General features: G+C 46.2%; 1 protein-coding gene across 1 annotated transcript in view; it reads right to left on the bottom strand.

Annotated features, from left to right (window-relative positions):
- Nucleotides 1–23,357, bottom strand: part of LOC311239365 (adenylate cyclase type 1-like) — a gene marked incomplete at both ends in the record, with an annotated part of 247,961 nt that overhangs the window by 206,329 nt on the left and 18,275 nt on the right. The window contains 2 exon segments of the mRNA XM_084327672.1: nucleotides 8,961–9,079; nucleotides 9,709–9,858. Of these exon segments, the coding sequence (XP_084183798.1) occupies nucleotides 8,961–9,079; nucleotides 9,709–9,858 (269 nt within the window).

Genomic DNA, 23,357 nt, shown 5'->3' with positions numbered 1-23,357 from the left:
GATTTAGTTTCCCTACCTGACGTTGTCATGGTGCTACATGTAGATTTAGTTTCCCTACCTGACGTTGTCATGGTGCTACATGTAGATTTAGTTTCCCTACCTAACGTTGTCATGGCGCTGGATGTAGATTTAGTTTCCCTACCTGACGTTGTCATGGTGCTACATGTAGATTTCGTTTCCCTACCTGACGTTGTCATGGTGCTACATGTAGATTTAGTTTCCCTACCTGACGTTGTCATGGTGCTGGATGTAGATTTAGTTTCTCTACCTGACGTTGTCATGGCGCTGGTAGATTTAGTTTCCCTACCTGACGTTGTCATGGTGCTACATGTAGATTTAGTTTCCCTACCTGACGTTGTCATGGTGCTACATGTAGATTTAGTTTCCCTACCTGACGTTGTCATGGCGCTGGATGTAGATTTAGTTTCCCTACCTGACGTTGTCATGGTGCTACATGTAGATTTAGTTTCCCTACCTGACGTTGTCATGGTGCTACATGTAGATTTAGTTTCCCTACCTAACGTTGTCATGGCGCTGGATGTAGATTTAGTTTCCCTACCTGACGTTGTCATGGTGCTACATGTAGATTTAGTTTCCCTACCTGACGTTGTCATGGTGCTACATGTTGATTTAGTTTCCCTACCTCACGTTGTCATGGTGCTACATGTAGATTTAGTTTCCCTACCTGACGTTGTCATGGTGCTACATGTAGATTTAGTTTCCCTACTTTGCTACAGATACAGCGCTCAAAACTCAAACCTCTCCTGCGCCTCTACCACTCCTCCACCACTGCACTCCAAACTGATTGTGTGACTCCTATTGTTCTGGACCAGGCCAGATTTCACACATCCACTTCCCCCTAGATTTAGTTTCCCTACCTGACGTTGTCATGGTGCTACATGTAGATTTAGGTTCCCTACCTGACGTTGTCATGGTGCTGGATGTAGATTTAGTTTCTCTACCTGACGTTGTCATGGCGCTGGTAGATTTAGTTTCCCTACCTGACGTTGTCATGGTGCTGGATGTAGATTTAGTTTCCCTACCTGACATTGTCATGGTGCTACATGTAGATTTAGTTTCCCTACCTGACGTTGTCATGGTGCTACATGTAGATTTAGTTTCCCTACCTGACGTTGTCATGGTGCTACATGTAGATTTAGTTTCCCTACCTGACGTTGTCATGGTGCTACATGTAGATTTAGTTTCCCTACCTGACGTTGTCATGGTGCTGGATATAGATTTAGTTTCCCTACCTGACGTTGTCATGGTGCTACATGTAGATTTAGTTTCCCTACCTGACGTTGTCATGGTGCTACATGTAGATTTAGTTTCCCTACCTGACGTTGTCATGGTGCTACATGTAGATTTAGTTTCCCTACCTGACGTTGTCATGGTGCTACATGTAGATTTAGTTTCCCTACCTGACGTTGTCATGGTGCTACATGTAGATTTAGTTTCCCTACCTGACGTTGTCATGGCGCTGGATGTAGATTTAGTTTCCCTACCTGACGTTGTCATGGTGCTACATGTAGATTTAGTTTCCCTACCTGACGTTGTCATGGTGCTACATGTAGATTTAGTTTCCCTACCTGACGTTGTCATGGTGCTACATGTAGATTTAGTTTCCCTACCTGACGTTGTCATGGTGCTACATGTAGATTTAGTTTCCCTACCTGACGTTGTCATGGCGCTGGATGTAGATTTAGTTTCCCTACCTGACGTTGTCATGGTGCTACATGTAGATTTAGTTTCCCTACCTGACGTTGTCATGGTGCTACATGTAGATTTAGTTTCCCTACCTAACGTTGTCATGGCGCTGGATGTAGATTTAGTTTCCCTACCTGACGTTGTCATGGTGCTACATGTAGATTTAGTTTCCCTACCTGACGTTGTCATGGTGCTACATGTTGATTTAGTTTCCCTACCTCACGTTGTCATGGTGCTACATGTAGATTTAGTTTCCCTACCTGACGTTGTCATGGTGCTACATGTAGATTTAGTTTCCCTACTTTGCTACAGATACAGCGCTCAAAACTCAAACCTCTCCTGCGCCTCTACCACTCCTCCACCACTGCACTCCAAACTGATTGTGTGACTCCTATTGTTCTGGACCAGGCCAGATTTCACACATCCACTTCCCCCTAGATTTAGTTTCCCTACCTGACGTTGTCATGGTGCTACATGTAGATTTAGGTTCCCTACCTGACGTTGTCATGGTGCTGGATGTAGATTTAGTTTCTCTACCTGACGTTGTCATGGCGCTGGTAGATTTAGTTTCCCTACCTGACGTTGTCATGGTGCTGGATGTAGATTTAGTTTCCCTACCTGACATTGTCATGGTGCTACATGTAGATTTAGTTTCCCTACCTGACGTTGTCATGGTGCTACATGTAGATTTAGTTTCCCTACCTGACGTTGTCATGGTGCTACATGTAGATTTAGTTTCCCTACCTGACGTTGTCATGGTGCTACATGTAGATTTAGTTTCCCTACCTGACGTTGTCATGGTGCTGGATATAGATTTAGTTTCCCTACCTGACGTTGTCATGGTGCTACATGTAGATTTAGTTTCCCTACCTGACGTTGTCATGGTGCTACATGTAGATTTAGTTTCCCTACCTGACGTTGTCATGGTGCTACATGTAGATTTAGTTTCCCTACCTGACGTTGTCATGGTGCTACATGTAGATTTAGTTTCCCTACCTGACGTTGTCATGGTGCTACATGTAGATTTAGTTTCCCTACCTGACGTTGTCATGGCGCTGGATGTAGATTTAGTTTCCCTACCTGACGTTGTCATGGTGCTACATGTAGATTTAGTTTCCCTACCTGACGTTGTCATGGTGCTACATGTAGATTTAGTTTCCCTACCTGACGTTGTCATGGTGCTACATGTAGATTTAGTTTCCCTACCTGACGTTGTCATGGTGCTACATGTAGATTTAGTTTCCCTACCTGACGTTGTCATGGCGCTGGATGTAGATTTAGTTTCCCTACCTGACGTTGTCATGGTGCTACATGTAGATTTAGTTTCCCTACCTGACGTTGTCATGGTGCTACATGTAGATTTAGTTTCCCTACCTAACGTTGTCATGGCGCTGGATGTAGATTTAGTTTCCCTACCTGACGTTGTCATGGTGCTACATGTAGATTTCGTTTCCCTACCTGACGTTGTCATGGTGCTACATGTAGATTTAGTTTCCCTACCTGACGTTGTCATGGTGCTGGATGTAGATTTAGTTTCTCTACCTGACGTTGTCATGGCGCTGGTAGATTTAGTTTCCCTACCTGACGTTGTCATGGTGCTGGATGTAGATTTAGTTTCCCTACCTGACATTGTCATGGTGCTACATGTAGATTTAGTTTCCCTACCTGACGTTGTCATGGTGCTACATGTAGATTTAGTTTCCCTACCTGACGTTGTCATGGTGCTACATGTAGATTTAGTTTCCCTACCTGACGTTGTCATGGTGCTACATGTAGATTTAGTTTCCCTACCTGACGTTGTCATGGTGCTGGATATAGATTTAGTTTCCCTACCTGACGTTGTCATGGTGCTACATGTAGATTTAGTTTCCCTACCTGACGTTGTCATGGTGCTACATGTAGATTTAGTTTCCCTACCTGACGTTGTCATGGTGCTACATGTAGATTTAGTTTCCCTACCTGACGTTGTCATGGTGCTACATGTAGATTTAGTTTCCCTACCTGACGTTGTCATGGTGCTACATGTAGATTTAGTTTCCCTACCTGACGTTGTCATGGCGCTGGATGTAGATTTAGTTTCCCTACCTGACGTTGTCATGGTGCTACATGTAGATTTAGTTTCCCTACCTGACGTTGTCATGGTGCTACATGTAGATTTAGTTTCCCTACCTAACGTTGTCATGGCGCTGGATGTAGATTTAGTTTCCCTACCTGACGTTGTCATGGTGCTACATGTAGATTTCGTTTCCCTACCCGACGTTGTCATGGTGCTACATGTAGATTTAGTTTCCCTACCTGACGTTGTCATGGTGCTACATGTAGATTTAGTTTCCCTACCTGACGTTGTCATGGTGCTACATGTAGATTTAGTTTCCCTACCTGACGTTGTCATGGTGCTACATGTAGATTTAGTTTCCCTACCTGACGTTGTCATGGCGCTGGATGTAGATTTAGTTTCCCTACCTGACGTTGTCATGGTGCTACATGTAGATTTAGTTTCCCTACCTGACGTTGTCATGGTGCTACATGTAGATTTAGTTTCCCTACCTGACGTTGTCATGGTGCTACATGTAGATTTAGTTTCCCTACCTGACGTTGTCATGGTGCTACATGTAGATTTAGTTTCCCTACCTGACGTTGTCATGGTGCTACATGTAGATTTAGTTTCCCTACCTCACATTGTCATGGTGCTACATGTAGATTTAGTTTGCCTACCTGACGTTGTCATGGTGCTACATGTAGATTTAGTTTCCCTACCTGACGTTGTCATGGTGCTACATGTAGATTTAGTTTCCCTACCTGACGTTGTCATGGTGCTACATGTAGATTTAGTTTCCCTACCTGACGTAGTCATGGTGCTACATGTAGATTTAGTTTCCCTACCTGACGTTGTCATGGTGCTACATGTAGATTTAGTTTCCCTACCTGACGTTGTCATGGCGCTACATGTAGATTTAGCTTCCTTACCTGACGTTGTCATGGTGCTACATGTAGATTTAGTTTCCCTACCTGACGTTGTCATGGTGCTGGATGTAGATTTAGTTTCCCTACCTGACGTTGTCATGATGCTACATGTAGATTTAGTTTCCCTACCTGACGTTGTCATGGTGCTACATGTAGATTTAGTTTCCCTACCTGACATTGTCATGGTGCTACATGTATATTTAGTTTCCCTACCTGACGTTGTCATGGCGCTACATGTAGATTTAGTTTCCCTACCTCACGTTGTCATGGTGCTGGATGTAGATTTAGTTTCCCTACCTGACGTTGTTATGGTGCTACATGTAGATTTAGTTTCCCTACCTGACATTGTCATGGTGCTACATGTAGATTTAGTTTCCCTACCTGACGTTGTCATGGTGCTACATGTAGATTTAGTTTCCCTACCTGACGTTGTCGTGGCGCTACATGTAGATTTAGTTTCCCTACCTGACGTTGTCATGGTGCTACATGTAGATTTAGTTTCCCTACCTGACGTTGTCATGGTGCTACATGTAGATCTAGTTTCCCTACCTGACGTTGTCATGGTGCTACATGTAGATTTAGTTTCCCTACCTGATGTTGTCATGGTGCTACATGTAGATTTAGTTTCCCTACCTTACGTTGTCATGGTGCTACATGTAGATCTAGTTTCACTACCTGACGTTGTCATGGTGCTACATGTAGATCTAGTTTCCCTACCTGACGTTGTCATGGTGCTACATGTAGATTTAGTTTCCCTACCTGACGTTGTCATGGCGCTGGATGTAGATTTAGTTTCCCTACCTGACGTTGTCATGGTGCTACATGTAGATTTAGTTTCCCTACCTGATGTTGTCATGGTGCTACATGTAGATCTAGTTTCCCTACCTGACGTTGTCATGGTGCTACATGTAGATTTAGTTTCCCTACCTGACGTTGTCATGGTGCTACATGTAGATTTAGTTTCCCTACCTGACGTTGTCATGGTGCTACATGTAGATTTAGTTTTCCTACCTGACGTTGTCATGGTGCTACATGTAGATTTAGTTTCCCTACCTGACGTTGTCATGGTGCTACATGTAGATTTAGTTTCCCTACCTGACGTTGTCATGGTGCTACATGTAGATTTAGTTTCCCTACCTGACGTTGTCATGGCGCTGGATGTAGATTTAGTTTCCCTACCTGACGTTGTCATGGTGCTACATGTATATTTAGTTTCCCTACCTGACGTTGTCATGGTGCTACATGTAGATTTAGTTTCCCTACCTAACGTTGTCATGGCGCTGGATGTAGATTTAGTTTCCCTACCTGACGTTGTCATGGTGCTACATGTAGATTTAGTTTCCCTACCTGACGTTGTCATGGTGCTACATGTTGATTTAGTTTCCCTACCTCACGTTGTCATGGTGCTACATGTAGATTTAGTTTCCCTACCTGACGTTGTCATGGTGCTACATGTAGATTTAGTTTCCCTACCTTGCTACAGATACAGCGCTCAAAACTCAAACCTCTCCTGCGCCTCTACCACTCCTCCACCACTGCACTCCAAACTGATTGTGTGACTCCTATTGTTCTGGACCAGGCCAGATTTCACACCTCCACTTCCCCCTAGATTTAGTTTCCCTACCTGACGTTGTCATGGTGCTACATGTAGATTTAGTTTCCCTACCTGACGTTGTCATGGTGCTGGATGTAGATTTAGTTTCTCTACCTGACGTTGTCATGGCGCTGGTAGATTTAGTTTCCCTACCTGACGTTGTCATGGTGCTGGATGTAGATTTAGTTTCCCTACCTGACATTGTCATGGTGCTACATGTAGATTTAGTTTCCCTACCTGACGTTGTCATGGTGCTGGATATAGATTTAGTTTCCCTACCTGACGTTGTCATGGTGCTACATGTAGATTTAGTTTCCCTACCTGACGTTGTCATGGTGCTACATGTAGATTTAGTTTCCCTACCTGACGTTGTCATGGTGCTACATGTAGATTTAGTTTCCCTACCTGACGTTGTCATGGTGCTACATGTAGATTTAGTTTCCCTACCTGACGTTGTCATGGTGCTACATGTAGATTTAGTTTCCCTACCTGACGTTGTCATGGTGCTACATGTAGATTTAGTTTCCCTACCTGACGTTGTCATGGCGCTGGATGTAGATTTAGTTTCCCTACCTGACGTTGTCATGGTGCTACATGTAGATTTAGTTTCCCTACCTGACGTTGTCATGGTGCTACATGTAGATTTAGTTTCCCTACCTAACGTTGTCATGGCGCTGGATGTAGATTTAGTTTCCCTACCTGACATTGTCATGGTGCTACATGTAGATTTAGTTTCCCTACCTGACGTTGTCATGGTGCTACATGTTGATTTAGTTTCCCTACCTCACGTTGTCATGGTGCTACATGTAGATTTAGTTTCCCTACCTGACGTTGTCATGGTGCTACATGTAGATTTAGTTTCCCTACCTTGCTACAGATACAGCGCTCAAAACTCAAACCTCTCCTGCGCCTCTACCACTCCTCCACCACTGCACTCCAAACTGATTGTGTGACTCCTATTGTTCTGGACCAGGCCAGATTTCACACCTCCACTTCCCCCTAGATTTAGTTTCCCTACCTGACGTTGTCATGGTGCTACATGTAGATTTAGTTTCCCTACCTGACGTTGTCATGGTGCTGGATGTAGATTTAGTTTCTCTACCTGACGTTGTCATGGCGCTGGTAGATTTAGTTTCCCTACCTGACGTTGTCATGGTGCTGGATGTAGATTTAGTTTCCCTACCTGACATTGTCATGGTGCTACATGTAGATTTAGTTTCCCTACCTGACGTTGTCATGGTGCTACATGTAGATTTAGTTTCCCTACCTGACGTTGTCATGGTGCTACATGTAGATTTAGTTTCCCTACCTGACGTTGTCATGGTGCTACATGTAGATTTAGTTTCCCTACCTGACGTTGTCATGGTGCTGGATATAGATTTAGTTTCCCTACCTGACGTTGTCATGGTGCTACATGTAGATTTAGTTTCCCTACCTGACGTTGTCATGGTGCTACATGTAGATTTAGTTTCCCTACCTGACGTTGTCATGGTGCTACATGTAGATTTAGTTTCCCTACCTGACGTAGTCATGGTGCTACATGTAGATTTAGTTTCCCTACCTGACGTTGTCATGGTGCTACATGTAGATTTAGTTTCCCTACCTGACGTTGTCATGGCGCTACATGTAGATTTAGCTTCCTTACCTGACGTTGTCATGGTGCTACATGTAGATTTAGTTTCCCTACCTGACGTTGTCATGGTGCTGGATGTAGATTTAGTTTCCCTACCTGACGTTGTCATGATGCTACATGTAGATTTAGTTTCCCTACCTGACGTTGTCATGGTGCTACATGTAGATTTAGTTTCCCTACCTGACATTGTCATGGTGCTACATGTATATTTAGTTTCCCTACCTGACGTTGTCATGGCGCTACATGTAGATTTAGTTTCCCTACCTCACGTTGTCATGGTGCTGGATGTAGATTTAGTTTCCCTACCTGACGTTGTTATGGTGCTACATGTAGATTTAGTTTCCCTACCTGACGTTGTTATGGTGCTACATGTAGATTTAGTTTCCCTACCTGACGTTGTCATGGTGCTACATGTAGATTTAGTTTCCCTACCTGACGTTGTCATGGCGCTACATGTAGATTTAGTTTCCCTACCTGACGTTGTCATGGTGCTACATGTAGATTTAGTTTCCCTACCTGACATTGTCATGGTGCTACATGTAGATTTAGTTTCCCTACCTGACGTTGTCATGGTGCTACATGTAGATTTAGTTTCCCTACCTGACGTTGTCGTGGCGCTACATGTAGATTTAGTTTCCCTACCTGACGTTGTCATGGTGCTACATGTAGATTTAGTTTCCCTACCTGACGTTGTCATGGTGCTGGATGTAGATTTAGTTTCCCTACCTGACGTTGTCATGGTGCTACATGTAGATTTAGTTTCCCTACCTCACGTTGTCATGGTGCTACATGTAGATTTAGTTTCCCTACCTGACGTTGTTATGGTGCTACATGTAGATTTAGTTTCCCTACCTGACGTTGTCATGGTGCTACATGTAGATTTAGTTTCCCTACCTGACGTTGTCATGGCGCTACATGTAGATTTAGTTTCCCTACCTGACGTTGTCATGGTGCTACATGTAGATGTAGTTTCCCTACCTGACGTTGTCATGGTGCTACATGTAGATTTAGTTTCCCTACCTGACGTTGTCATGGTGCTACATGTAGATTTAGTTTCCCTACCTGACGTTGTCGTGGCGCTGGATGTAGATTTTGTGAAAGATTCTTTCTGGCGGCTTCAGGAAGTCCTCCTTCATCTCCATAGCGACGTTCCTGGGTAACAGGCTCATCAGCAGCCGCTCCTGTGCACGTGTGTGTATGTGTGCCATGAACATGTGCGTGTGTGTGTGTGTGTGTGTGCACGTGCGTGCGTGTGTGTGTGTGTGTGTGTGTGTGTGTGTGTGTGTGTGTGTGTGTGTGTGTGTGTGTGTGTGTGTGTGTGTGTGTGTGTGTGTGTGTGTGTGTGTGATAGAAAGAGGTGAAGGAGAGAGAAGTAAAGTTATATATAGTCTCAAAGTTATCACAGATGAAAGTGTCGGTAGCTGTAACTAAAGTGTGAGACGACAAGGCTTGAAATCAAACAGAGGTGAACACTGTGCTGTACAGGATGTGAGCAAAAAAGAGAGAAAGAGAGAGAGAGGAGAAAGTAGAGTGAGACAAAGAAAGAAGAGGAAGAAGAGACTAAGAGAGAGAGATGGAGAAAGAGGCAGAGAGAGAGAGAACAAGAGGCATAGAGAGAGAAGTGTAGCGAGAGAGAGAGAGAGAGAGAGAGAGAGAGAGAGAGACAGAGAGAGAGAGAGAGAGAGAGAGAGAGAGAGAGAGAGAGAGAGAGAGAGAGAGAGAGAGAGAGAGAGAGAGAGAGAGAACACATCCCTACACCTCCTATTTCTGTAGGCTCTGTAGGCTCTGCAGGTGTTTATGGAACCCGTACCTGTTTCTCGTTCTCATCCTCCATGCGGAGCTTCTCCTCGATGCAGTCGCGTGCCTGCAGGAAGGCCTTCCTCTGGGCACGCTCAGTCAGGATACGTACAAACAGGCCCGACAGGTTGACACTGGTGAACAGCACTGTGTTAGCGACCAGCTGCAAAAAAATTATAAATAAAAACCTCTTAAAACCTTCCGTTCGGTTGTAAAAACACATTCATACAGTTAGCTACAGGTCATTCGTTTTAGTCAAACATATTTTGGTTCGAGAAAGCATATGTCCGGGGTTAAAGTTTCTGAAGGTTTTTTTGCTGTCAAAAAAAAGAATAAAACAGTGACAGTGAATTTTAAGCAGTTCAGGTTGACAGGTACCTTGAATAAAGTCTAACCTCTTGTGGCGCAACATATGTGCTGTTACTATACATCCATTATGCATGATAAAGTTGAGAGCGAGGGCTAAGACAGCTCCATCCCAGCCATCTGGTCCAGAGGTAAGTACACAGTGACGAGGACAGTGAGACATGTCCTGCAGACTTCAATCAGCTTACTATGTGCGCAGCATATATGTAAGTGTGTGTGTGTGTGTGTAATTATGTGTATATTATATGGATGTACTCTATCTGCAGTACACGTACAGGTACATCAAAGTTTTGTCTCGTACTTGAGACAATAAGAAAACCTTTGAACAAAATTTAAACAAACGTGAATCCACAATAGCGTGCATTCACACACACATATACACACACACACATACACATGCTCACCTTCACACAAGCACTTGACCTCCATGCCAAATGTCAGCCTTCTAGTGCGAATACTATGGCTGTTAGAGGGTGGGGACACTTTTGTGGAACAACCAACCACCCAACCAACCAACAGAGCAACCTATAGGGGGACTTCAGGGGAGACAGTGGCTCAGGAGGTAGAGCGGTCGTCTCCTCCTAGGCTGCATGTCGAAGTGTCCTTGAGCAAGACACTTAACGCCTAACTGCTCCCGATGAGCAGGTTGGCACCTGGTTACCTCTGCTGTCGGTGTCTCTGCCGTCGGCTATATAAGTGCACCATTTACCATTTACCATTTACTATAGACAGTGGTGTATGTATTTCTACTCAAGTTCTGTACTTAAGTATACTTTTGAGGTACTTGTACTTTTCTTGAGTATTTTAATTTTAGGGAACTTTGTACTTTCACTCCATTACATTTAAAAGAAAATATTGTACTTTTTACTCCACTACATTTATCTGAATTATCAGCTAGAAAACATGGCAAGAATTTATGAAGATTATGTACTTAAGCACATTCAATATCAAATACAAATACTTTATATGGTACTATTTTATCTGGGCAATTTTTACTTTTACTTAAGTAAAGGAACTGTGTACTTCTTCCACCACTGCCTATAAATAAAATTACTTAAGCACAGAATCTGTACAACATGGTGGATAACCTGCCAGTGTTACACCCACATGGTGGCACGAGAAAACTTAATTTATTGATTCTTTTTTTCTTTTTTTTAATGATCTTTTTCCTCCTTCTTTTTTCCGTTTTTCTCCCCTCCCAATGTTAGTCTTTATGCCAATTCCCAATCCCCTTCCTGGTCGTTGCGCACTCTACCCCCTACCGTCGGTCTGGGAGGGCGGAGACTATCACATGCTTCCTCCGACACATGTGTACCCAGCCCACCACTTCTTTTCACCTGGCAGCGCGGACTCTCACTGGGAGCGTGTAACGTGTGGAAGGTCCTCCAGATCCTTTCCTCGCTGTGCAGGCGCCCCGACCGAACTGTAGGAGTCGCTGTCCACAACGACCCGGACCCACCCACCGGCTCACCTCTTGCTGACTCTGCCAATCGAGCCAGTATGACGGCCGGCCAAGCCGGAAGCAACGCTGACAGCTGGATTCAATACCAGTGTCTCTTGCGTTGGTGACGAGCGTCTTGTCCGCTGCGCCTTCTTTGATGGGACGTTTTGGCAGCCGGCGATGTGACAGAAGTCCAATTCTAATTGGTTCCCCATCTCCTGTAAACATACCGTACCTGTTCTAGGGCTGGGCGATATGACGATATTATATAAATATCGGGTACAGTTCATTAACGATACACTTTTTAAACGTATCGTGGATATCGTGATGTTTTGCCCAAGAGGATTGTGTCGCGTCATTCTGGTCCACACGTTCAAACTTTTGAACAGCGCCGCTCCACACACACACTACTGCATCAAAGTTACTACTTATGATAACAAAGGCATTCGTTTTGTGGCATTAACGTTATATAGTTACACGTTCAATAACATCAGCGTATTTACATAGCAACGTCCGAGGTCGACCTAGATAGATAGCAAGCATTAGTCGTGACTCAGTTGTGCCCATTCTGCGGTCTGTTTTCAATCAGACAGATGTATGGAAAGGCTTTTATTATAACATTCGTTGCAGTAAAATCATTATGCCTCGTTTAGTCATCCTGCGGAGCTAAAAGCTTAACGTTGGCCGCGGGGAGCTACCGCTATTAGTACCGTTGGTGCTAAGAACAGCAGGGCGGGTGCAAGCGGTGTGATGTAATTGGCAGACTCGACTGTCAATCAAAATGATTCTGTTTGCCGTCTGAATGAATGAAAACGTTATTAACAGATTGCAGAATGGCTACAATACAGTACAGCTCAATACAACAACAGTGGACTGGAGGATGCAGACCAGAGAAAGACTTTCGTCTTGTTTACATCAGGGTCCCCCATTTTCAATTCATCATATTTCATATCTAAATCATATAATATCTCATTGCTAAATATATGCAATATATAATCTAATAATCCAATAATCTAAATCTAATATATAATATAAAAATGCTAAATGCATGGGTATTTTATTTTGTCTTTAATGTTAGCTTGCAAACTCAAATACTGTCTTGGTAAGCCTCATAATGAATTGTTTGGGAAAAAAAAAAAAAACATCGTGATGCGTCGTGTATCGCCGACATCGTGTATCGCCGAAAGGTCAGAAAATATCGTGATATCATATTTAGGCCATATCGCCCAGCCCTAACCTGTTCTCTTCCCCACAGGGATCTACAGACAACAGACTGGTCTACGTGTGGCAACCTACACCTATCAGATAAGTTAATATCTGTGCTCTGGGGCGGGTAGAGGAAGGAGGAGAAATGGACTGAGACATGACCGTACAACTTGTTTGTCGTTATGCCATTTCCCTTCCTGGTGGTTGTGCTGCCCTACTGTCGGTCTGGGGAGTGTGTAGACCACCACATGCTGCCCAACTGTCGGTCTGGGGAGGGTGTAGACCACCACATGCTTCCCTACTGTCGGTCTGGGGAGGGTGTAGACCACCACATGCTGCCCAACTGTCGGTCTGGGGAGGGTGTAGACCACCACATGCTGCCCAACTGTCGGTCTGGGGAGGGTGTAGACCACCACATGCTGCCCAACTGTCGGTCTGGGGAGGGTGTAGAGACTACCACATGCCAGCCGCTTCTTTTCACCTGACAGTCCCTGCTGACCAACCAGTAGGAGTCGACCAGGACTCATACCCTCACCGGCTTCCCACCCACGAACACTGACATCTGTGTTCGTAGGGACTCACCGGAGGTACCTCTACACACTACCCAGCCGCACCCCCGTGCAATTCACGTTTTGCTTGCAAGACTGGAAAACATGCATACCGGTACAGTTCTTTTAACATCTTAACTGCAACGGCCCGGCTCCTCTTGAGGATGATTTGCCCATCGGTGCGATGCACCACTTTGCCAACCTCTAGCGGCTCGGTGTGCATTTGTTGCCTGTCGATTGCCATTTCAGGAGACAAAATCCGTTCAGCGGTTCTCGAGTTACATGCCGATATGTGAGGCGTGCGCCAAAGTACACGGCAGAGTCAGATTACCACCCCCGACTCCCGGGGCTCTAGCTCCGTCAATCATTTGGTGATCTCCAAAATTAGGAGAGGGTTGTAGCTAATGAGTGTGGCTTTCCAATGATACCCCTCCTGGGGATGTGTGAATCAGGGATCAAGGTGAAAAGTCACGAGCGAAAACCGGAAGAGAAAAAAAAGCAGAATGAATTGAAGTCAATGAGGAAATGGTTTACTGCAGAGCTTTTCTTTTTTCTTTTCAGTTCATGAAAATCGCTCCTAATCACTCATTTCTGAACGGATTTTTATTAAATTTGGACATGTACTACATAACACGGGCTATGGACCCAGGGTGTTTTCCAGCTCATAATGTTTTTTTGGGAAATACGATATTTGGATATTGCAACTACTACAGAAAAACGTGAGTAACAAGTTTTTCTACAACTCAAGTTCAGACCGATGTTACTCTATTTCATTAGCAGTAAAAGTGATCTTTCTTTATTGTATCAGAAACGTCAGAATGTTATCTTTCAAAAGAGACCAGGCTTATGCATGTGCTATTAGTATAAAGTATAGTATTTTGGTTTGCAAAAAAGTTTGCAGTCCTCAAAAACTAAAACTAAAATGGCCACTTTTTGAGACGCCTGTTAAGAGGTTTACAACTGTGGAAGTAGTTTTGGGGAAAGGAAACAGACCACGTAGATATCCACGCTTTAGTGAGGCACGCTGTGTTCCGTGGCCAGATGATAACACTGAACAGCACAGGAATACACGGATCCACTGATTAGCTGTCGGCTTGATCACTGAAGGGCTTCAGTGATCACAAGTGACATTCTCCTACTTGCGTCGATACATAATTAATTTATATTTGTAAGAGTGACGTTATTTGTAGAGAGGGTGTGTTATCGGTATTAATTTCTGGACACTGTAGCAGCTTGTGAGTCTGCTCTTTTCATCTGCTCCTTACAGCCTGCCCATCATCAGCTATGTAATGCAGCACTTCTCTAGCTCATGCATTCACATAAAACTTAAAGGTCCACTTCGTCCATTTTTAATCGTAACGATAACATTCTGTTCTGTTCTGTTCTGTATCGTTCTAACTCACCAATGCGTTCCGTCTCCATATCGCTATGTATTTCCAATGGTCCCATTTCTAAATCGTCTTGTTTAAAACAAATAAAGCATGAACATTGGCATGGTGTACCTTTCTGTGTGTATTCATCCACAATCTACAGCTCAACATGAAGAAATACGCAATTAAACGTAAAGGTAGAAAATAACAACGTTCATGTTTTCGTTCACTGATGAACTGTTACGATTCTGGTTCCTGGTTACGATTCTGGTCATCTGTCACCTGACTGCTGTCACTTGTTTTTCCCTGTCATTTAGTGCTGTCACTTAGGGGTTGGCTTCTGATTGGCTGTCACAGGGGTGTGTGTGGAATGTTGGTATTTGGTGGCTATTTAACATTCCTTTCCTCTGCTTGTCATTTGTCAGGTCTTCACTCTAGGCGTTCGGAGATAACGCGGCCGGTTCCAGTTCTGGACCACCACTAAGCTCCATTATCTATTCTCTCGTTCCTTTGCCTTGGGCATAGTATCCTAGTATTACTCTTTGTGTTCTTTACTATTAAAGTCGAACCTGTTCAAGAGTATACCTTCTCCGTCTCTGTGATTGCCTACAACAATTGGAACTCACCTACCTCCATCCTGACAGAAGACCTGACCATCAGAGTTCCATGGAGGCAATCATGGAGATGCTCCGGGCACAGAAGAGTGCACAGGAGCGCATGGAGGAACACCAACATCTGGTCAGCGCCGAGTTGGTTCGGCTGGGCGGGATCGTCAGCTCGTCGCAGGAGACGGCGCAGTCGGCGCTACTCACAGCCCAGCAGGCACAAGTCGAGGTGGCTGGGGTAAGGACGACGGTGGGAGAGACGGCGGCAGGAGAGGTGGCGTTCAACACCACGTTCAACACCGAGGAGAGTCGGGGAGCTCTTGGGCACCAGGATCGGACCCAGGAGCCACGGCTACCCGCACCAGACCGCTACGCGGGAGCACCGGAGGGATGCAGGGAGTTCATCACCCAGTGCTCACTCATGTTCCAGCTGCAGCCACGCTCATTTCCCTCTTCCAGAGCATAAGTCGCATATATTATCACCCTCCTCACCGGTCAAGCACTCTCCTGGGCTACGGCCGAATTGGAGAGCGGTTCGTCTATCTGCGACTGTGTGGACGACTTCACCGGGGAGTTGAGAAGGGTATTCGACTCTTCCCGAGTACTCTCGATCTTTGAGGCCGGTGGGCGGCTTCTCGCCATCGAATTTCGGATCGTGGCTCGGGAGGCAGCTTGGCCGGAAATTCCTTGTGTGGTCCTGTTCCTCAAGGGACTCTCCGCACGGATGAGGGACGAGTTCGCCGTGTGTGAGATCCCTGAGCAGCTGGAAACGCTCATCAACACCGCCATACGGATGGACAACCGACATCGGGAGAGAGAGAGGGAGCGTGAAGATACTACCCAGGTACGTGTCCTTTCTCCTCCCGTTGTTGATACTTTCCCGCATTACACGAGTGGGCCACTGGGTGATGAATCCATGCAGCTTGGGGCGCTGTCGCTCTCAGACGACGAGCGGTGGCGCTTCATCGAGGAGCGACGCTGCTTCCGGTGCGGCCGCACCGGTCATCGTTTCGGCAGCTGTCAGGAACAGGCTGGCTCAACTCTGCGCCAGTCGGGAAGAGGAGGTGCTCCGCCAGGCCTCGAGAGGGCGCCAGCTGGTGGGCTCACCCCAGCACTACCATCAGACACACATTTCTGGAGGTGGCGGTTAACTGTGGGGGTAACGTTAGGGGAACGAAGGCTCTCATTGACTCAGGGGCGGCGGGCAATTTCATTCACTTGGGGTTGGTGAGAGAATGGGGAATCCCGGTAGAAGAGTTGGGGGCTCTTATTCCGGTCTACGCCCTGGACGGTCAGCCCCTGGGCAGTGGGAGCGTCACTCAACGCACTGTTCCTATACACATCCGGGTGGCGGGTGGGGGGTGGGAGTGGGTTCAATTATTTGCCATTGTCTCCCCCTATTCTGTAATGGTGTTGGGTCATCCCTGGTTGTCTTCATGTATACGTAATATTAATTGGAGCACGGGCAAACTCTCAACGGAGGTCGACGTGAAGTCGGTCGTCGGCGAGAGTTTGTCCACTCCCTTGTCTCCCTCCCCCTCTTCTCTTTTTTCTCCTTCTTCTCTCTCCAGGATGGTGGGGAGCGTCGCAGATTCTGTTCCACCCTCTAATCCCGATTTGATAGGGGTTCCTGAGATCTATTGGGACCTGGCGGACGTTTTTAGCAAGACGTGTGCTAAAGCACTACCGCCTCATAGATCATACGACTGTCCCATTAATCTCCTACCCGGTACCCCCCCGCCTCGCGGGCAAATGTTCTCTCTCTCACGCCCCGATACCTTGGCCATGAACACCTACATTGAGGAGGCATTGCTTGCGGGGCACATATGTCCTTCCACATCCCTGGCCGGCGCTGGTTTCTTCTTTGTTGATAAAAAAGATGGGGATCAGCGTCCGTGCATTGATTATAGGGGATTGAATGACGTTTCCATCAAGAACCGATATCCTTTACCTCTCATGGACACGGCCTTTGAGTGCTTACGCAGGGCGCAGGTCTTTTCTAAACTTGACTTACGTAATGCATACAATCTGGTCAGGATTAGAGAAGGAGACGAGTGGAAGACTGCATTTAATACGCCTAATGGTCACTATGAGTACTTGGTCATGCCCTTTGGTTTGGCTAATGCTCCGGCAGTCTTCCAAGCCCTGGTTAACAACGTGCTGCGAGACTTGATTGGGGTGTCGGTGTTTGTTTACCTAAATGATATCCACATTTTTTCTCGCGATATGGTGCAACACCAACTGCATGTTCGGGAGGTGCTAGACCGTCTCCTCAAGCATCAACTATTCGTTAAAGCCGAGAAGTGTGTGTTTCACACTGATACCGTTTCCTTCCTGGGCTTTGTGTTGACGAAGGGTGATCTACGCATGGATTCGGCCAAGGTGAGTGCAGTCTTTGACTGGCCACGGCCTTCGTCGCTCAAGGGGTTACAGCGGTTTTTGGGCTTTGCAAATTTTTACAGGCGCTTTATTCGCAACTTTAGCGCCTTAGCCAATCCGTTAACAGCTCTCACTAAGGCCTCTCTCCCTGGCTTTGAATGGTCGCCTAGGGCAGAGTCGGCCTTCTGCTATCTCAAACGTCGGTTTACATCCGCTCCTGTATTGATCCGTCACGATGCGGAGGTTCCGTTCATTGTGGAGGTGGATGCCTCTGACATCGCGGTGGGGGTGGTGCTCTCTCAGAGGTGCTTAAAGGATGGGAAAGTGCACCCGTGTGCTTTCTTTTCTCGCCGTCTGTCACCAGCCGAGCGCAACTACGACGTGGGTAATCGGGAGTTGTTGGCTATCAAATTGGCACTGGAGGAATGGAGACATTGGTTGGAGGGGGCGGCACATCCTTTCATTGTTTGGACCGATCATAAGAACTTGGCTTATATCCAAGGGGCTAAACGCCTTAACGCTCGCCAGGCCAGGTGGGCGTTATTCTTCACACGATTTCGATTTACCATCTCCTATAGGCCCGGGTCCAAGAATATCAAACCCGACGCGTTATCGCACCAGTTTGATCTTCCTGGTTGGGAGGAGCAGCCCCAACCCATTATTCCACCGGCCTTGATTTTGGCACCCGTGTCTTGGGGCATAGATAAGGTGGTAAGCTAACGCGGGAGCTTGATCCTGGCGGGGGCCCTCCGGGGCGGTCGTATGTGCCCAAGGCGGCACGCTCACGTTTGCTGCAGTGGGCATATGCCTCATCCCTCACCAGCCACCCTGGGGCCACCAGGACCCTGGAATTTATCCGTAGGAGGTTCTGGTGGCCGACAGTGGAGGGGGATACGCGTTCCTTTGTGGCGGCCTGCCCGATGTGCGTGCACAGTAAGACCTCTCGCCGTGCACCAGCAGGTCTCCTCCGGCCGCTTCCTATTCCTAAACGGCCCTGGTCGCACATATCCCTGGACTTTATTTCTGGCCTCCCCCTTTCGGACGGGTTCACCGCCATTTTGGTGGTGGTGGACCGGTTCTCTAAGGCGGCTCACTTTGTTCCTCTCCCCAAGCTTCCATCGGCCCGAGAGACTGCTGATCTGGTGATACAGCATGTCTTTCGGGTCCACGGGCTTCCGGTGGATATCGTGTCGGACCAGGGTCCTCAGTTGCCCGGCAACGTGGAGTAGGAGGTTGGCATGGGCTGAGTACGCGCATAATACCCTCCTCTCCTCCTCTACCGGTATGTCTCCCTTTCAGTATCAGTATGGTTTTCAACCTCCTCTGTTTCCCGAGCAGGAGCAGGAGGCGGAGGTGCCCTCGGCCCAGGCACACGTGGCTCGCTGCCGCAGGACGTGGAAGCGGGTCCGGGCGGCACTGCAGAAGGTTTCGGTTAGTACCCAGCGGCAGGCTAACCGCAAGCGTCGTCCGGCTCCGGTTTACCGTCCTGGGCAGCGGGTTTGGCTTTCCACCCGGGATCTCCCTCTCCGGGTGGAATCCAGGAAGCTGGCTCCTTGCTTTATAGGGCCCTTTAAAGTGGTACGTCGGGTGAATCCTGTGGCTTACAGGCTACGGCTTCCGAGCTCTATGAGGGTTCATCCAACGTTTCATGTGTCCCTGTTGAAGCCGTTCCTCTCATCGCCCTTGGCCCCGCCACTGCCTACGGTTCCTCCGCCTCGGTTTATTGGTGGTCAGCCCATTTACACGGTGCAGAGGATACTGGGTTGTAGGCGGAGTGGTAGGGGGTTTCAGTTCTTGGTGGATTGGGAGGGGTACGGGATAGAAGAGCGTTCTTGGGTGCCTCAAAGGGATATTTTAGATCCCAGCCTGATCGTTGATTTCCGGCAGCTGAATCCCGAGGCCCCCAGGTGAACGTCTGGTGCCGTTCCTCGGGGGAGGGTACTGTTACGATTCTGGTTCCTGACTACGGTCGGGAACCACCCACCTTCTCTGTCATCTGTCACCTGACTGCTGTCACTTGTTTTTCCCTGTCATTTAGTGCTGTCACTTAGGGGTTGGCTTCTGATTGGCTGTCACGGGGGTGTGTGTGGAATGTTGGTATTTGGTGGCTATTTAACATTCCTTTCCTCTGCTTGTCATTCGTCAGGTCTTCACTATAGGCGTTCGGAGATAACGCGGCCGGTTCCAGTTCTGGACCACCACTAAGCTCCATTATCTATTCTCTCGTTCCTTTGCCTTGGGCATAGTATCCTAGTATTACTCTTTGTGTTCTTTACTATTAAAGTCGAACCTGTTCAAGAGTATACCTTCTCCGTCTCTGTGATTGCCTACAACAATTGGAACTCACCTACCTCCATCCTGACAATGAACTACACTTCTCTCTAGCGCTGCTGACGGCGACAGCACTGAACGACAGGCGTTCTACTTCTACTGGTAAGTGTAGTTATGTTTTAACGACAAATTAAAAACCTTATAACTACCTTTATTTCAACAGAAAATGCTTTTAATAATGTTAGTGATAGAAGAGAACTCATTTTGTGCAAAAATGGAAAGCTTGCCAATGTTCATGAGGCAGAATTGTTACAATAGCCGATAATCCATTTTCCTAATGATAAATCCCTATATGGGTGGACCGCGCGGGAAACTAAAGCAAAAATGGAAAGCTTGCCAATGTTCATGAGGCAGAATTGTTACAATAGCTGATAATCCATTTTCCTAATGATAAATCCCCCCCCCCCCCCCCAGTGAACTGGTGAAACCGCATGGAGAGTTAAGGAAAGCAGTGTCTATGGTTCACCGAGAGAGTTTCTCGGGGCCGGTGTGGACCTAGACTTCGGTAGGTTTTATGTCCAATTATCACGTCTGATGAGGGATTTGAGTAAAAGATCTGTGAAATACCCCTTTAAAGATGTTTTCATGAGATAAAAATGCACCATGATGGTTGTCATCATGTGAGTATGCAGTATGAAATTGTAAGTACCGTAGCTAAATCACTGAAACGCTTAGAATGCTCTAAATTTTTTTATTCTGAGCTGTTTTGGCCCACATTGACAACAATTTGCAGCTGCGTCATCGACGTAGTATAAAATTGCGTTATCTGTTTTGGACTAAATGTGTTCAGTTTGGTTGGCTTTTCTCTCATAAATCATCTAAGATTTAACACTGCTGCTCATTGAACCAAAACAAATATAAGGAGCAGACGTGAGTCCAGGAACTTCTGCACAGTACTGAGCCACTGCACTCTGGGGAACATAATTTGATAGGTTACATATGGCAGAGCAGCAGCGTAATGATATAATTTGATGATGACATATGGCAGAGCAGTAATCGTAATGACTGGCCCTATTGACTCTGAGACTGAATGGACACAGTGTATTGGCGCCCTCTAAAGTTCCACACATTTCCAATCGCCACTAAAGACACGTCGAATGATGGCCTGACTGACCTGAATTTAACGTTTGATGCCCTCGGCCTGTGGGAAAAAGCAATAAACACTTTGACCACTCTGTGTGTCTGTGTTTGCGTGCGCAGTCTGCGTGTGTGTGTGTGTGTGTGCAAGTGAGTGAGTGTGTGTAGTGTGAGTGAGTGAGTGAGTGAGTGAGTGAGTGAGTGAGTGAGTGAGTGAGTGAGTGAGTGAGTGAGTGAGTGAGTGAGTGAGTGAGTGAGTGGGTGAGTGAGTGAGTGCAGTGAGTGAGTGAGTGAGTGAGTGAGTGAGTGAGTGAGTGAGTGGGTGGGTGAGTGAGTGAGTGCAGTGTGTGTGTGTGTGTGTGTGTGTGTGTGTGTGTGTGTGTGTGTGTGTGTGTGTGTGTGTGTGTGTGTGTGTGTGCAAGTGAGTGAGTGAGTGAGTGAGTGAGTGAGTGAGTGAGTGAGTGAGTGAGTGAGTGAGTGAGTGAGTGAGTGAGTGAGTGAGTGAGTGTGTGTGTGTGTGTGTGTGTGTGAGTGAGTGAGTGAGTGAGTGAGTGAGTGAGTGAGTGAGTGAGTGAGTGAGTGAGTGAGTGAGTGAGTGTGTGTGTGTGTTCAGTGTGTGCATGTGTGCACACTGCACAGATGGCAAAGTGTGCCTGAGTGAGTGAGTGAGTGTGTGAGTGAGTGAGTGAGTGAGTGAGTGAGTGAGTGAGTGAGTGAGTGAGTGAGTGAGTGAGTGAGTGAGTGAGTGAGTGAGTGAGTGAGTGAGTGAGTGAGTGTGTGTGTGTGTGTGTGTGTGTGTGTGTGTGTGTGTGTGTGAGTGAGTGAGTGAGTGAGTGAGTGAGTGAGTGAGTGAGTGAGTGAGTGAGTGAGTGAGTGAGTGAGTGAGTGAGTGAGTGAGTGAGTGAGTGAGTGAGTGAGTGAGTGAGTGAGTGAGTGAGTGAGTGAGTGAGTGAGTGAGTGTGTTCAGTGTGTGCATGTGTGCACAGATGGCAAAGTGTGCCTGGTTGAGTTATTTCACATTAGTGTGTACAACACTACAACACAGCTCTGACTATATCAATCTGGATTATATACACATACATTGTTGAAAAGTTTGATGTCTGAATGTATTTTTTTTTTTTTATATTTTACATTTACATGCTTTCTACCAACACTCACTCTCTACAAATAAATTAATACAGGTAACACTCACTCCCTATAAATGAATACAGAAAACACTCGCTCTCTTACAAATAAATGAATTACTGTATGTATCAACATTAGTTAGGAAACGTAAGTAGGAGAATGTCACTTTCCAATGTAAAGAAACCTTTCACAGCCACAAAATACAGCAAATACGATTAAAGACACATATTATCCAGTTGTCTAGTGTTGGTCCTGATATCAAGAACTCAACTAGCTAGAGAATAAACTAACAAATAAATTAAGAAAACAAGGCCCTGTACACACAAGTCTACTGAAACGCTGCATAACACTGGGGAGCGGATTGCATTATCCCCAAGCAATAGTTAATAGTCATTTATTCGCCAGAATGTGTTTGGTTATTCATCACTGGTGTTTCCTCTAGGCCGGTGATAGAGGATGTGATTAACAAGCAGAGCTACTGGCAGAACCAATAATATCAATCAAAATCGGAAAATGACATCATTAGTCAAAAGAATATCGATGGACGTTTTTTTCCCCCATATACATATTTCCATATATATTTTAGGCATGTTAGCTTTATTGAACTGTATAATGGAGAAAGCAGGATGGATGAGAAAGAGAAGATGACATGTGTGAAAATATGGTGAACGAGACTTGAACTACCGATGCCATTAACACGCATGATGCGTCCGCAGTCGGCATGACCACACACCGGCTTTTATGGGTGTACTTAGATCACTATTAATTATAGCCTACTCATTAACACTTTTGTTAGGAAACATAATGGATAATAGAGACATTGGTCCTCATTCTCGAACATGTACGTAAGTACCTTTGTAAATATCTTGGTAAAAAGTTCGTACTAACATAATACAAAAATCCCTAAACGCGTGAAATGGTCTCCGTAAGTGGCCAGGAAGCGTGAATATTAAAGGCAACCAACTTGTGTTCAGCCTTTCGTTCAGCGTTTCTCTGATTGGCCACACGGCCACGTGACCGTGCTGCCGCGCGGCAGAGAGTTGTAGAATTGTTTACATCAGGGTGCCACCATCCACTTCAATGACAGAGCTGCCGCGTGGCAGAGAGTTGTAGAATTTTTTACATCAGGGTGCCACCACCCACTTCAATGACAGAGCTCTCATATTTGCGAATGCATAAACTATATCTTAAATTATGGCTATGTGTCTAAGCAG

The sequence above is a fragment of the Notolepis coatsorum genome (assembly GCF_963971535.1).
Source record: "Notolepis coatsorum genome assembly, chromosome: 13".
Taxonomy (NCBI): Eukaryota; Metazoa; Chordata; class Actinopteri; order Aulopiformes; family Paralepididae; genus Notolepis; species Notolepis coatsorum.
The sequence above is the reverse complement of the archived record's forward strand: the minus strand, read 5'-3'. Positions and strand labels throughout refer to the sequence as shown.